The 16,618-nt window shown below is 43.2% G+C and overlaps 1 protein-coding gene across 3 annotated transcripts in view; it reads right to left on the bottom strand.

The window, feature by feature from the left end:
* CCDC18 (coiled-coil domain containing 18) overlaps positions 1 to 16,618 on the bottom strand; it is a 92,145-nt gene that overhangs the window by 74,496 nt on the left and 1,031 nt on the right. For all 3 annotated transcript variants that reach the window (XM_045028134.1, XM_045028131.1, XM_045028133.1), the window contains exons 2-9: positions 14,420 to 14,570; positions 13,258 to 13,432; positions 12,869 to 13,039; positions 7,944 to 8,053; positions 5,869 to 5,997; positions 4,453 to 4,549; positions 2,505 to 2,626; positions 1,798 to 2,107 (exon numbers count right to left, since the gene is read on the bottom strand). In XM_045028134.1, the coding sequence (XP_044884069.1) occupies positions 1,798 to 2,107; positions 2,505 to 2,626; positions 4,453 to 4,549; positions 5,869 to 5,997; positions 7,944 to 8,053; positions 12,869 to 13,039; positions 13,258 to 13,432; positions 14,420 to 14,553 (1,248 nt within the window). In that variant the 5' untranslated portion in view covers positions 14,554 to 14,570. The remainder of the gene's footprint in view (positions 1 to 1,797; positions 2,108 to 2,504; positions 2,627 to 4,452; positions 4,550 to 5,868; positions 5,998 to 7,943; positions 8,054 to 12,868; positions 13,040 to 13,257; positions 13,433 to 14,419; positions 14,571 to 16,618) is intronic.

Here is a 16,618-nt window from a genome sequence, read left to right as displayed (position 1 = left end):
CTTCTGCCTGTAGTCTAGACAGGCTTCACTGCTCTATTTATAAATTGCTGTTACTTTATCTAATTTCTTGTTGATCGTCTCATCTGTATTCCCCTCCTTTTCATCAAGGTCTGTAAGTGCCTGAAACCTGTTCTTTAACTGCAGAACGAAGGCTTTCTGTGTTTCAAGGGACTGTAGCTTGTTAATGTCATAAAGTTTATGTCCCTTGTTTGGTGGACACACACTTCTCAGTTTTGGCTTGATGGAGGCTATCACAAGGTGGTGGTCACTGCCAACATCTGCACGCCTTCTCACTTTCACATCTGTCAGTGAGCATCACCATTTATCATCATATGGTCAATCTGGTTCTTATCTCTGCCATTTGGAGAACACCATGTCAGCTTGTGAATTTCACTATGTTGAAATGAGTTCCCCGGATGTTTAGGTCATTCATATTACAGAAATCAACAAGCCTCTCTCCATTTTCATTCATGGTGTCATACCCATGTCTTCCCATTGCTCTGTTGTTGTTCGTGTTGTCCTTACCGACCTCAGCATTCAGGTCTCCCTTGATGATAGGTCATGATGTAGTACTCTCTCTAACTCTGCCTGTAATGCAAGATAGAATTTGTCCTTTACTTCTTCATCACTGTCATTTGTCAGAGCATAGCACTGAATCAAGGTGATATTACTGTGTTTCCCTTTCAGTCTGGCTCTCATAAGTCTGCTGCTGATAGACTTCCACTAAAGAAGGGAATGCTCCTCTCCCATGGTGTTGTCCATCATCCCATCCAGAATACAGCAAAGTTTCTCCTGAGGCTGCTGTTAATCTTCCTGATCCCATCTGTCTGCTCTCGCTGACGCCCAAAATGTGTAAGCTGTAGCGTCTCATCTCTGCGGTGCCCTGAGCTAGCTTCCCTATTTCGTACACTGTCCGTACGTTCCAAAAATCAAGTTTGGTTTTTGTCTTGGTGTTGAGCACTTCAGTCTTTGTGCCAGTGGCTTCCTTTTGGCTTTCACCACTGGCAGTCATACAGGTCATTGATTTCTGAAGGCCATCATACACAGTAATATTCAATTTCTCCATCGCTGTTTCCAAGTTTTTTTACGGGACAGGGTTGTTAGCCCTGTGCCTAATACCCAACCCAGAGGACCAGGGTGTCTGTTTTGTCTGGCCCCTCCCCCACAGACAATCCAGCATGGTTGAACCTACCAGGAGCAAAAAGTCCGGTCCGTCCGTCCCCACAACACAATCCTCCGCATATGTTAGAGCACGCAAGCTGTCTCGCCATGACAAGGCACAGACACCAGAAGTTTGCCATTCAGAAAATGTAGCTACAAGCTCTGTCAGCAAGTCTCTCCCTTGCTCTCACTGCTCCATGCCCCCTGCTGAAGCTATTACAGAGGTTGCACCTTCACCATCTGGGAAACCTCATGTTGTTCAACAGACAGGAGCCCCAGTATCACACTGTATTACTTAGTGGTGTTTTGGAAAGTAAGTCTGCCTCTGAAGAATCAATGCAGGCCAGAGGGAGGCAGGGTACAAAACAAGATGAACATTTATTAATCTACTCCAGTACTGCAGTTTCTACATTCCTGAGAGTTCATACACACACACACACACACACACACACACACGTACGTTCTTGATTCAGATAAAGTAAGATGTTTAATTACACATTACTGTATCTTCATCAGTGCATTTTGGAAGCAGCAAAAATAGTATACTAATAAGCTAAGCAACATTTCCAGATAGTACTGTACCTGGTTAGGATTCTACAAGGTGCGAAATTTATAATGATGTATCAATTATTGTACCTCTTTAGATGTACCTAGTGACAACTGGGAGATAATAGTTTCCAAGGTGCTCAGTTCTTCTCTTGAATTCTCAATTTCTTGATGACATAATTTTAGGCGATCATTTTGCTGTGCAATAAGTGCTTTTTGCTCTGCATTTTCACTTACTAGGGCACTTTTCTCTTTAAGTACTACTACTTTGTCATTAAGTTCACTCTCAAGCTTCAGGATCTTCTGTTCAGACTGTGTTAGCTGTGACACAATTTCAGTGTTTTTTGCCTCTAGACTCCTCATCTCTTCTTTTGCACTACGGTTCTCATCCTTTAATTGTCTACAAAAAAAAAAACAACAAAAAATATATACAATCTAAAGGATTGTTCAACAAAAACTCTAGGAGGTTGGAGTTTTGCTAGGACTTTGGCTATCAGATATACTGGCAGAAAGGCACCCCCCACAAAAATTGATTAATTATCTTTGTTCATCTGGGAGTCTAAAAGACACTAACTTTTTAGTAGCCTTTTCTCAGTGTCAAAAGCAGAGAAACTAAGGAATAAAACAACAGGGAGACTAAATTATCCTCTCGTTCTTCGGATTGGTCCATTCAGTTAAAGGCTGAAATGTTAGGGTGCTGAGAGATATGCCAATGCCACTGTAATTATTCTGAAGACAGAGAAATTCAGGAACAGGGTAAAACTAAGATATATAAATTTTAAAAAAAAAAAGTTTACCTTAATTGTTCCTTTGTGATTTCAAGTTCATTTCTATAGGCAACACATTTTTCATGCAACTTTTCTTTTTCTTTTACACAATTAATTAGATTTTTCTCTAAAGTTTCTTCTTCAGCTTGAACCTTAAAAACACATTGTTGTATGATGAAAACAATTATTGAAGCTGCAAATAGTCAAAGAGTATTCTGACAAAGAACAAACAAATTAAGTTGCTTTATATTGCAAAGATTGCTACTATCTCACTTCCTTTATAATACACAGAAAGGTAACCATACTGACTGCTGTTCTGAGGCATGGGAGAGCAGGGGAAAGTTTTTTCTTTAGTTGACAGGATAAAAAGTAAGAATATCTTTGGTATTTTAGGGCCTACTTTTGGTCAGCAGTGATGTCAAGGTATGCAGTACAGTTTTGCCAATCTCCATGACCAAAGAAGCTTAACCAGTGGCAAATTCACCTTCCGGGGCAACTGATGAAGGCTTATGTGATTCCTTGACTCCTTTTCCTACCCAAGAGGAAAAGTTACAGACTTACACCGTAATAGCTGTGGAAGATAAAACCAGGGGAAAACAGTGCTTGCTCAATTTCTCCCCAACTTTGCTCCCGGCATGGGTTCCTCTGGATGACTTACAGACAACCAGGAGGGACTAAAAAGTGACTACCCTAATTTAGTACGCCCAGCTGCGAGAATGGAGGGAGCGTGAATAAGATAGTTTTGTTTACATGTCAGATAAAAGGGGTTTTCAGCCAGCAGATTCTACATGAGGAATAGACTACCTAGCAAGATGGCCATGCTTACTATTTTTTAATTTAAAACACACTATGGACATATAATCTATCTATGGAAGCTATTTGTTTTCTTGATAGATATAATGAATAAGTAGGTATTCCTGTTGGAGACATGGGATGGATTAGTCAAGCCGAAGTTTCCCTTCATCCTAATTTTGCACTGATCTCCTTAGAATTTCAAGGCGTATTCTTGAAACAAAAAGAAAAAGCTTGATTGCAAGAGTTCAGAACTTACTTTTTAGCTAAAAGGAGAAAAGGTGAGTTTTGTGTGATAATATATTTGTATGATACTGTTGTTGATGAGTTAAACCTCATCTGAATTGCTGTGACAGCCACCCCTCATTTAAGACAGCTATGGAGCTCCAACTAAGACAAAGGGGGTACGTGAGCCCACACAGTAAGTGAACGTAGTGAGTGAAGGGCTCCATATAGTCTCTGACTAAGGGGATAGGTTGGGGGGATGGGGAAGGAGATACAGGTCAAACTGAAGGACCACAGAGAGAAGCAGAAAGAAATCCAGACACAGACAGCCTGAACAAGCCGTCTGAAAGAGTCTGGTGCTATGAGCAAAGAAGCCATCTCATTTATTTTGTTCCTCCAGTGCTGAGAGAAACAGGACTTTGGACATCCTTTGTAAATAAACAAGATTACATCAAAGGCACCAGACCATTGTCAATTTCTCCACCCAACTGGAACAAACCACAAGGCCTCAAACTTTGCTAGTCACTTGGGTCAAAAGGGGCAACAATACTTAATTTTTTCCAAAACCTCCCTATATGCTGTTAATGCTGCTTATAACAGTTGTTTTCCCATTGTAGCCATTACACATGGAACTGAATATCTATTCTAATCATCTGTCTCTACCATGGGTACAGTGATGCAGCAAATTCACTTAAGAAGCCTTTGTGATTAAACCAAGTATAAGTAAAAATTTCTTCTGCTAACACTTTGAATGTGGGGCTGGCTACAAATATGTTTTAGCCGACATTTCCGAAGTGTGTGAATAAGTAAAAATAAGATACAGTAGCTTCCTTCTACCCCATTTCTAATGTAATGGAACCAAGACTGTTGACATTTAGCATTTAGATATGACCAAATGGATTCCAGTTTCCATTTTAAATCCTAATTGTGTGGCCAAAAACTGCAGATAATCAAGTCTTACCTTTTCAAGTTTTTCAGTTATTTTCTCTCTGTATTTTTTAAAAGCTTTCGTCAGCTCTTCAGCATTAAACAGAGCCTCATTTCTTTGCTGTTCAGCTCTACAAACAAGTGCCATATTTTTAAATGCTGGTACAAAAGTGGTATAACTATCTCCCCAAATTATGCATTCGGAATAAATTAATAGCATAGGGTAACTGATCTTCCTTTCAACTTTCCAGTTGTTTTAGATACAACTTTTTAAATAAAGAGGACTTTAACTTATCATATGAATTACTGCTTTATTTTTATTTTATTTTTTTTTTAAAAACATAAGGCACATCTGCAAATACACCTCTACCCCGATATAACGCTGTCCTCAGGAGCCAAAAAATCTTACTGTGTTATAGGTGAAACCGCATTATATCAAACTAGCTTTGATCTGCCAGTGTGCCGCCCCCCGCCCCGGAGCGCTGCTTTACCGCGTTATATCCGAATACATGTTATATCGGGTCGCATTATATCAGGGTAGAGGTGTATATTAAATAAGCTACATCCAAACAATAATAAGGCTATGAATTTAAAAGCAAAATCACTGCTGAACCCTCTCAAGCCCTCTCCTGGGTCCAGCTGGCATCCACTACATTCAAATTCAAATACATCTTTGATTGTGAACGTGCAGTTATATAAACAGATTAGTGCTTACCTGTTTTATTTCTTCCTCTCTTTTGTCTTTAGAAATCAAAATACTATTACTGCACTGTTAAGCCGGAGAGATGCTTCCTCTCGAAATTCAAAAGATATTATACCCACAGCAAGACTGACTGTCACATTACACTTAAGTGGTATTTTTGATTACTCTTTATGATCCCAATCTGGCAAAGATTTACATATGTAAAGAACTTTACGCATTGTGAGTAGTCCTAATGACTTCACTGGGACTACTCTGAGTGTGTAAAGTGAAGCAGATGCATAAGTCTTTGCAAGTTCAGGGCCTATGTTTTTACATTTATGCTTCCATATAAGTACAGTGGATGAGTTAATATTATTGTAGCAAAAATAGACTTTGAACATGCATTTCAACTCTCAACTGTAGCATTGCATCATCAGGGGATTTTTGTATTTACCAAAAAAAGAAAAAAAAATATTTAGCTAACCTATCACAGCCAAATAAAGGTGTATTTTAATGTGTGATACTGTAACAGGGATCACTGGATATTGCCAGGATTAAAAAAAGGACACGATCCAATTAAAAAAAAAAAAAATCTTGCAGGTCACCTTTAAACAAACTTGATTTTCTTCCCTTTTTCTTTTACAATACACCCATAAAGAAAAGACAAATTGGTGGCACAAAATAATATTAAAATAATGGGAGAGAGGTATTTACTCATTAGTAAAATATTTTCTACTAAAAAAGGTTTGTTTTTAATTATATAATCACCTCTTCCCTTGCTTGCTTCGTTCAGTTAAATCTGTTTTCAATTTTTTATATTCTTCTTTAAATCTTTGCAAAATGTGTTCTTTTTCTACCACCATTTTCTGGCTTTGCTCTAATTTATCTTCTGCATCTCTAGAAAAAGAAATTAAGAATTATTAGACCACAACTTTTTTTTAAAATTAGCAGGGAGCTTTTTATATCAGAAGCATTTGGTTTGATGAATAGATATCAAATAGCATTTTTTTTCTTTTCCATACATGAAGTTCAATAGGAGGACTAGCTAGTCAGATATATGGGAAATCATTTTGCCAGCCTCTATCCAAAGAAAGCAACAATCCTGTATTTGAGCTAATACAATAAGGACAATTAAAGATATTAAAATTAATAGAAAGTTACTTATTTTGTAAAGCAAGTTTTGCCTGTTTTCATCCTTATTAAGCTGTGTATTGACATTTTAATCAATATGGGGTAGGAATTTTCATTTACTATCTGTTTGTACAGCATCCAGCACAGTGGGACCCTACCCTGGTCCAGGCCTCTGGGTGCCACCACAATACAAATATATAATCAGGAACGTCACCTTACACAAAATTCAGAGTCAGAATTTATAAGCAGGCTTGGCAGAATTCAATATTTGATTATAAATATTTATATTATCCCTCAAAATTAAGTTCTTAGATTTTTATTTATTTAAATATTCACAGTTCCAGAAAACTATGTGGAGGAGGTCAGACAATTATTTAACGACAGAAGACACTGAGATTCCAAAGTTAAAGTTTTAAAAACCATTACCACACAAACTGTCAACATGACATGTCAAATATGCTTAACTCAACAAATCATACTTGTTTTTACTATTCATTTGCTAGTCCATTTCTAACAAGCCTAATTCAAATGTCTAAATCACTGGATTTTGACTAAGTTCTCAAGCAACATTTTTCTTACTTTGCCTATCAGTAAATTTCAACCATGATCTATGGAAATATTTTTTGGTAGTTTGTGTGTGTATAGTGAAATTGATCTTTACCGACATTTATCGATAAAAATCTGATCCTTCCAAATCTATTTATAAGACACTGCCTTCATTTGTATATAATCATTATAGAGGTACATAGTAGTGACCAGTGGAATACCTGTTTTATCCTTAGCAATGCGGGGGACAGAGGACTAAGTGTATTCTTGTGATATTCCTGCCACCCTAAGTGCAAAGGAGATCTTAGTGCTCTATCATGCATCATTACATTGTTTTATATATCTGTGGGTCTTTTTAACTAATGTAAAATATATTTGCGAAGAAAGTGTTTCAACTTGCTTCCATAACAGGGTTTGCAGCAGCTGTGTATCTCTCTGCTTAAGCAGGTCTGTTTCACGTGGATGACAAGAGGAAAATGTTATTGCGAAAGTGGAGTGCTTTTTGTATTTGTTTTTTAAAGTATTCTATGGTTTTGAAGATTACATGTGTGTCCAAAAGGGCTAAATCAAATGCTACTTACACAGACAATGATAATTCTGCTTCGGTGGGGAGATCAAGCTCTTACAGTATAACTAAGCAAATGAAGCATGTAAGTCATCGTGTGGACTGATGTATGGCTGTCAGCTTTAGTGACAGATAACTTTTGGGGACAAGCAGGACACTTTGCTTTGGTAAGCTTTATTTGGACAGCCATGATTGAGTCTAGTGTAGCAAGTGGATATATTTGAGAAGACAAAAAGTTTGCTTGTTGTAGAATGGGTACAAATGTCTATATTTCTGCAATGTATATATAATCATTTATGTTTACCCCACGTTATAAACTAGTTATTTATTTTAAATTCTTTAGTTTGTTCATTTTATTGAGTCTTCATCAATTACTTTAAATTCTTAGAACACATTATCATCATATCTTACATACACTAATATAAAATACCAATATAACACACGTAATGGGCAACTTCTCAAGGACAAATTTCAAAACTTCGTAATGGTTCTGATGAAAAGCAGTAGATTTGGAAGCAATCCATATTTCCTGTTCCTGGGAAAAACTGTAAATTAAACAAGTAGACCAAAAGATTTATAAGGGAGGGGAAAAGTACATTACCTCAGGACTTTATCTTGAGCTGTAACTTCTGCTTCCAAATTTGCAATCTGTTCTTCTAACATAGGAATACTGACTGAATGTGTACCTAAAGCTGATTCAAGAAAAGAGATCTGAAATAGAAACATATTTGGGACTTCATTAAAATTTGCAAACATACGCTAAAGTCAATTGTGCCAAAAGATCTGTTGCATAATTGAATGACATTGTCTGCCTAACCCTGCTATAGAAATTGCCAGGACATTTCCACACCACATTCACTCTGACTTCAAGCTTTCCCTTTGCTTTGGCACATTGCCAGTGTCATAGGTACCATTCCACTCTGTTTTAGTATGTTAAAAAAAGAATTTGTTTACAGTTGTCTCAATTTTTTCCTCAAAAAATTAATATTCCTCCATTTTTCCCGTACAAGCCAGAAAAATTAGTAGTTTGTTCTTTGCCCTCTCACCCCCACTAGCTGTTATCTCTTCCTTTTTTTCCTCCAATGTCACTTGTCCTCTGCATGGAGTCTGAGAAACACAGTTGCAAATTAAAAATTTTATTAAAGTAAATGTTTGAAATGAAATATACACAGGTTGAGAGGGAAGGTACTGTACATCTGGGGTCAGGCTTGAGTTATGGGGGGTTACAGATATCGTTTGCAAGAATGAAAAGATACATACATATCGCATAACTGGCATAGATCCAGATTGGGGTGCAAGGGTTTTTAAAGTGTCAGTGAATAAGTGGGCTCGGGTTCGCCACCCATGGAATGAATAAGGAGTCCAAGTCAGTATCGGTGGAGCGGATAGGTACATGGGTGGGGTGCGTCCCTGGGTCCCTCAGGGAAAGAAGTGAGTTATTTCACTGGTCGGCTGTCTCAATTACTCAGTGTGGTATTGGCGGTATCTGGTGATGTGTTCGGTATAAATGTCTCTGGACCACCTGATGGTGTCGGACACCATGAGCTGTCTCATGAGCCGGGCGTAGCGTCGACCAACCCCACACGCTCTCAGAACCGGCTAATTGCGGGGGTCCCATGAGCCCAAGGCTCCCACGATCATAGCGTGTACCTGGACTTCGTAGCCCTGGGCTCTCAGGGTCTCGGCCAGCAGGGCATACTTTGACTCCTTCCGTGCTCGGGCCTCGTGGAAAGCAGGTGACCGGTTTTCGAAAGGCACCGTGACGTCTACCAGGAGGACCTTCTTCTTTTCTGCGTCCGTCACGACGATGTCGGGTCGCAGTCGACTGTCTGTTCCGGGGATGGCGGAGTCAACGGTGATCTTCCCCAGGGACGGTGGGATGGCTTTCACTAGTCGGTTCTGGATGGCGTTGTGGTGGTGCCGCCAGGCTCCGGAGTGCAGCTTGCATCCACACAGGACGTGCGGCAGGGTCTCGTTCACGTAGCCGCACTTCCTGCAGCACTTGTTCCGGTTGCCGTGGTGGATGGCTGCGTTGAAGGGAACGCAGTTGAGTCGGGCCCTGTGGATGAACCGCCAGTTGGCAAACCTGGTGAAGCTGCCCCCGGGGAGGAAGTGGTTACTGGCGTCCCACTTGCTGTACACCTCGAACACCTTGCCCTGGTCCGGCTTTCGCTTGAGGTTCTCGGCGTAGTAGTAGCGGATGGCATCTTTCAGGGACCTTTCTAGCATGGCTCTGGCGGTCGGGGTGACGATGGTGTGGTCCGGGGTCTTTACGCGTGGCACCAGTATTCCCAGCTCCCAGCGTTCCTCGCACCACTTCCAGCAGCAGCCGATCCTCTTACCCAGACGTCTTGAGGCGTTGCGGGCGCGGGACCAGAGAGAGGATAGGTCTCCCCCCTCTCTCCTGAACTCAGCCTCCAGGGAGCCGCTGAGGTAAATGGCAACGTCCCACTCGGAGGGGGCCCTGGCGATGTGTTTCCTGACCACACCCCATACGGCCTCCTATGCGATGCTCCTCACTGTTGGGTCCGGGCACGTCAGGAGGTGGAAGGCGTGGGTCATCACTGCCACGTCACACAGGTCACCCATCCGAGGTACATTGGCACCACCCTGTCTGTGGGAAATGTAGATGATGTCCGTACACGCCCTCTGGGGAAGGTGGAGCCATTTCTTCACCAGCTGTCTGATGGTGCTGTCGGCCTTGTTCAGGGGCACCCTTGCCACGGCCGATCCCCTGAGGACAAAGGAGATGCGGGGGCTCAGGAAGGTGTTGAGGGGGTTGATCTTTTGCCAGGGGGCGAGCAGAGAGGAGTCGATTTGGGCCGCGTCTCGTAGGATCTCCGCAATGGTGTCTTCGGGGGTCAGCCGGACGCAGACTCCTGTAGGTATGCCGAGGTGTTGGTATATCTCTCCCTCTTCAAGGGAAGTAATGGACTCGCCCTGGATAAGGAACCGCGAAGGCTGGACCGGAGCCCTGGTGCCACCGTCGACGTGGAGGGAGGCGCACTTTTTGGGGTTGAAACGCAGGCCCATCCACTCGGCAGCTTAGCTGGTGACATCGAGCATTTGCTGGAGCCTTTCCGAGCTGTCGGCGACCAGGGCCAGATCGTCCGTGTAGGCCAGAATGCTGATTTTCTTGCCATGCAGGTTGAAGCCAGTTGGGCCGCTGGAGATGGCTTGGATGAGCGGTTCCATGGCCAGGTTGAAAATGATGGGACTGAGGGGACATCCTTGTTTCACACCACGGCGGATGGGGATGACGTCCGTCTCTCCGTCCGTGGCACGGATGGTGGTGGTGCAGTCCTTGTAGAGGTCCCGGAGGATCTGGATGAAGGTAGCCGGCATCCCGAACTCTCCCAGGGTGGCGAAGATGTGGTGGTGAGGTACGGACCCGAAGGCGTTGGGTCAGGTCGAGCCACGCTACGACTCACTGCCTCTTGGACCTCCTGGCCTCCTGGATGGCCGTCTGAAGGAGGAAGTTATGCTCGTAGCATCCCTCGGAGGACATGAAGACCTTCTAATATACTATAATCTTTATCCTGCAGACCAACATGCACACAATAGAATGGCTTACTTCTCAGTAACTGTGTTTCACGTTATTCCTGCAATGCTGTAGTCTGCAAAGATTTTAGCAAGATTCTGTGTAAACTAAAAACAAGCAAAACAATATTTCTTTAATTCAAGTAACTGTATTTTTAAAATATATGTGTAAATTATATTAACAGTCTACCTCCCTCCACGGTCTGCAATATACCCTCATAACTCTTCTTCACTTTCTCTACGTATCAGACATATTGTTCTTTATTTGGAAATAAGACCAGACTTCTTCAGTTCTCATTGTTAATATGTATATAGGAGCCCAATTTATCTCAGGCGGATAAACTGAAAATATATTTATGTATAATGCTAAAAAAATTTACCAAGTTACTTCTTGTATAGGTTACAGGGCATCTTTATTACTATACTTAGATTGTAAGCTTTTGGGGCAGAGTGTCATTTTGTTCTGTTTGTACAGCACTTAGAACAATGGGTACATGACTAGGGTTCCTAGGTGCTACTGCTATACAAATAAATAATAATTAACAAGAATAATAATATGATTGAGTATTTATATATTTTAAATAGATTAATCCAAGGTGAACAGGCATATACTACTCAAAACTACAATAGTTACCAGCAGGGGCGGCTCTAGGAATTTGGCCGCCCCAAGCAGTCATGCCTGCGGGAGGTGCACCGGAGCCGCAGGACCAGCGAACCGTCCGCAGTCATGCCTGCGGGAGGCCCGCTGGCCCCGCGGCTCTGGTGGACCTCCCGCAGGCATGACTGTGGAAGGTCCGCCGGATCCGCCGGCCGCCCTCCCGGTAAAATGCCGCCCCAAGCGCACACTTGGCGCGCTGGGGTCTGGAGCCGGCCCTGGTTACTAGGGATTTATTTTTCTAAGATATTTTGTGCTGCTAGAGACCACATATTCATCCTTTACTCCTGGAGGGATTCTACGTGACTAGATGCCTCCCTCCAAACAGAGGTGAGGCATGGGAGGAGGGCACACGGGGTTAGGTGCCACTCCCCCCGCCATCTTGTTTTCTGTGCAACAGTGAGTGCCCACAGTGGGGCCAGGTAAGAGGGACTGGAGGAAATGAGGGAATGGAGGTTGGGGGGAGGGGGAGAGGCAGTGGGGAAGGAAGAGAGGGTGGAATAGGGCAGGAAGAAGGGAATGTGGGAGCGAGGGCAGGGGGGTGGAGAAGAAAAGGGGATAGGGGAATCATGGGGGGTGGGGAGGAAGCGGGAGCCTGGCATGCAGCATCTCCTGAGCAGGCAGCTGAGGCTCCCCACTTAAGCAGGCCCATTGAACCCTCACCTGACAAACCCTACCCCCCTACATCTGGACTCCTCTGATAAACCCTCCACACCCAGACCCCCACCAAACTGATCCCCAACCAGCTGCACCTGGACCCCCACCCTAACAAACCACACTCCCCCAGCATCCAGATCCTCCCACAGAGCCCCCCACACTGAGCCCCATCTCTCCACACCCAGACCCCCCAGCTGAGCCCCAACCACCTTCACCTGGATCCCCTGCAGAGTCTCATTGCCCCTGCACCTAGAACCTCCCAATGAGCCCGTGCATCCAGATCTCCCACAGAACCACCCGCACCCAGACTGCCCCGCACAGAAACCTCTCACCCCTCACCTGGATCCCCCCCACACTAAGCCCCTCCACACTTGAATCCTGATGGGCTGAGCCTGCCCACTCACACCTGGCACAGAGCCCCAAGGTGTTTCTGGGGCAGGTCCAGCCCTCGTGCTGTATCAGGTACAGCCTCACTGCCAAGTCCCTGTACTGGGGGAGGTGGAGGCTTCAGGGTGATCTCCCACCTCAATGCAGCCAGTGCCCTGTGCTTCCCACTGCCATATTTGAGCCACTTTTATCTGACAAATAACATTTGCAGAATTTTAAAATATTGTACACCATTTTTAATTTTTGGTACAGAATTTCCTCAGGAGTAATCTTTCTACAATACTTACTCTTGTTTTTGACTGAGTCAGTTCAAAGTTGATAGTTTCAATTTTATTCATTAGACAGTGGTTCTGGGAAGTCAAAGATGCATTTTGATCTCGAAGTGTGTTCAGCTTCTCTCTAAGATGCTCATTTTCTTGTTCCATACTTTTATTAAAAGGAGTGGACACTGGGTAAGACTTGAGGTAAAAAATATATGTATATCAACAATGCATATTTGTAAGCCAATCTTACTTAAGTCATAGAAATAATATGTTTAAAAAGTTATCAGCAATATGTTACCGTGCCTAACTCCCCAGTGCTTACTATATATTAGCTGAGAAGCCTATAAATGAAAGTCAAACATTCATAATCACAAGTGTGTAAAACAAACATTGCAACAACAATAAATAAATACCTTGGTTTGAGATTTTCTTTGAGAATCCCTGCTCTGGTGGGACATTTTACCAGCACTCTTATGAGCGAAATAATTTTGAAATTCAGTGCAACTCGGCTCAACAAGATCTTCCAGTGTTAGTCCGACAAACTCATTGAAATGAGAGCTGTGGACAGACTGCTCACTCGAACTAGTACTAGGATACAAAAAAAAACAATAATAAGCATTCCCCCTCCAGCAGTGTTTTTACCAAATATACCAGAAACAAAACACAAAGACAATGAGTTTTAATAATATAGTGAATAATATAGATTTAAACAACTGGAAAGACTTAAGGCAGGGGTGGGCAAACTACAGTCCGCGGGACCATCCTGCCCAGCCCCTGAGCTCCTGGCCCAGGAGGCTCGCCCTCGGCCCCTCCCCTGCTGTTCCCCCTTGTCCACAGCCTCAGCTTGCTCGCTCCGCCACTGGGCTCTAGGCAGCGGAGCTGTGAGTTCCTGGGGCAGCACAGCTGCAGAGCCCAGCCTGACCTGGTGCTCTGTGCTGCATGGTGGAGGTGGTGTGGCCCGGCTTCAGCCAGGCGGCGCGGCTGTAGTGCCGCCAGCCACTGGTGCTCCAGGCAACGCAGTAAGGGGGCAGGGAGGGTTGGACAGAGGGCAGGAGAGTTTGGGGTGGTGGTCAGGGGGCAGGGGTATGGATGGGGGGCGGGAGGGAAGGAGGTTGAATGAGAGCAGGGGTCCCGGGGGACAGTCAGGAAGGAGGTGGGGGTTGGATGGGGTGGCAGGGGGCAGTTGGGGCAGGGGTTCCGGGGGAAGTCAGGGAATAGGGAGAAGGGGTGGTTGGATGAGGCAGGGGTCCCGGGGGGGCCGTCAGGAATAAGAGGAGGGGTTGGATGCGGCAGCAGAGGTCCGGGGGCAGTCAGGGGACAGGGAGTGGGGATGTCTGGATGGGGCAGGGGTCCCAGAGGGGCCGTCAGGGAACAAGGGGGGTTGGATGGGGCAGGACCCCCTCCCCTAACCAGCCCTCCATACAATTTACAGGGTGCGCAGCTGATCTCTGTCGAGGGTACTTCGTGCTCTAAAGTGGTCCTGAAAGGCGCCCTGTCTGTGCCCCTCGGGCCAAAAAGTTTGCCCGTCCCTGACTTAAGGCCTAGTTCTCTTCTTGCTTTTAAATACACACATACCTGGAAAGCTCTTCCCCTAGATTTCGTAGATTTCTCTCGGTTTTCCTCAGTTGATTCCTTAATGCCTCTACATTTGCAAGCAAGAGTTCTTCATCGTCATCTTTTTTATGGTAAATCCATAAGTTGGATTCCATTGGTACTCTACATTTGTCTAAAATAAGTTTCTAATATTAAAATTTAGTTTAACATCATTGTACACTATTTCTAGAAAGTAGCAGATATTTTTTCAATATTTTAAAAGGTTTTATGTATATTTGTTTTCCTTACATACATGCAAAGTCTCACTTAGTGTGTCCTTTCATACCAATAAAAACTTGGAAGCATAGCTATATACAATTGCTTTTACTTGGCTATTTCTTTATTCTCTTTGTTAACAAATATATTTGTGTTTTAATAAGCACATCTTTCCTACGCCTGAGAAGTCACGGGAATGAGCATACTAGAGTTACTATGTACAAATAGCTGAAGAATAAGTTTATTTTCTATAAAAGAAATAGAATAGGAATAGTACAGAATGAAGAACTGGCTTATTTATGATCTATAAAATATGTACTGTTGATAATCATTAGGCACATCTGCTCTTTTCAATTAAGCACACACTGCACAATAGAAATAACAAATATTTAACTGTCAGTGCATCTCACTTACTTAAGAAAGGCCTGAGTGAACATGCACGCTGCGAGGTGCCCTCATTTTTTTTTTTTTATCAAAGGCAGAAGTGAATTTCAGAACCTAGACCTCTCATATAGACAACACAATGCCCTGAGCTCTCACAATTCAGATGGGGGACCATTAGCAAGTTAGCAACTACTTTCAATGGTCAGGATGGTACACAATGAGAGAATCATCTAATAAGAACCCAAACCACATAGGAGTTTATAAGTCAAGACCCATGAATTACATTGAGACCAGAAAAAAAACTGATAACAATTGTACTGTGTAGACTGTACTTGCTATGTTTCAGAGTAGCAGCCATGTTAGTCTGTATCTGCAAAAAGAACAGGAGTATTTGTGGCACCTTAAAGACTAACAAATTTATTTTAGCATGAGCTTTCGTGAGCTGCAGCTCACTTCTTCGGATGCATAGAATGGAACCTTGCTATGTGTCTCTCGTGCAAGTATATTTAACTATGCTTTTATCACCCAGGTACCTGCACATCTAAGAACACCACTAATGGAACAAGATATCATATTCTCCACTAGCTGAAGTTTCCATATGATGTTCAATAGTAGCTCCACACAGAATGCACCAATGTAGTCCATGGCAAAATGAGGTCCCCATCTCAAAAGGGAAGACTGTTCCCTTGGAGACAGATTCAGCTACTGCTGCTACTTAAATTTTAGGATCAAGAGGTCCCCCACCTTGTGAACTGAATTAACAATAAGCAAACATTATACTCCTGTAACTGAAGGAACAGATTATTACATCTTCCTATTTCTCTAGTTGGATCTTGTGCCAGCAACACTTTAGTCACTTCAGCCTGGACCAAGCTTCATGTGAAAAAGGAATTACATTTAAGCAATGTTCACTCCCAAATCTGCTAGCAGTATTCAAATACATGTTCTCACCTAAGCTGTTAGTAAGCAAATAGGTACAACTCCCAGTAAAATCAATGGGATTTCTTTGGTTTACAGCATGGATTTGTGACTCTCAGTTCAAATACAGCTCAGATTCGCTGTTTGATGGCCTACACTTAATGCTAATGGACAGTTATCCTTACCACAAACATCACCTTTACCATTGCTGCAAAGAGCACTGAATGGATATAGGGGACTGAACTCTCATCTCACCCTTAAAGTGGCTCCTCCCAGTCAGGCTCAAGACACATTGGCAGGGAATTCTGGGGAGAGGGGCCTTCACTCTCCCCTATTCCAATAGGCTTGTGCATTTCACCAGCAAGCATGCCCAGTGCTACCACACACACACAAGCAGGTGGGTGAGGAGGAAGAAAACTTTATTCATACAAGTATCTGCAACAGCAGCAGAGAGGAAAGAAACATTCTTGCATGGTGCTGGCTGTTGCTTGAGTTTCCAATGACCTCTTTTCAGATCAGATTAGCACTTGGTTTTTCACACAAACATTTTGTTTTAATTTGGCCTGGTGCTTTCTTTACCCTTTGTCCAGTCCCTGATCTGCTGCTCCAGGTGCCAGCCCTGACTCTAGGACTGAACCCCTCCTACCCAGCCCATAGGGATTT

Source organism: Mauremys mutica, chromosome 8 (assembly GCF_020497125.1).
Source record: "Mauremys mutica isolate MM-2020 ecotype Southern chromosome 8, ASM2049712v1, whole genome shotgun sequence".
In the NCBI taxonomy this organism is placed as follows: Eukaryota; Metazoa; Chordata; order Testudines; family Geoemydidae; genus Mauremys; species Mauremys mutica.
Note: the sequence above shows the minus strand (reverse complement) of the source record. Positions and strands in the feature narration are given on the sequence as shown.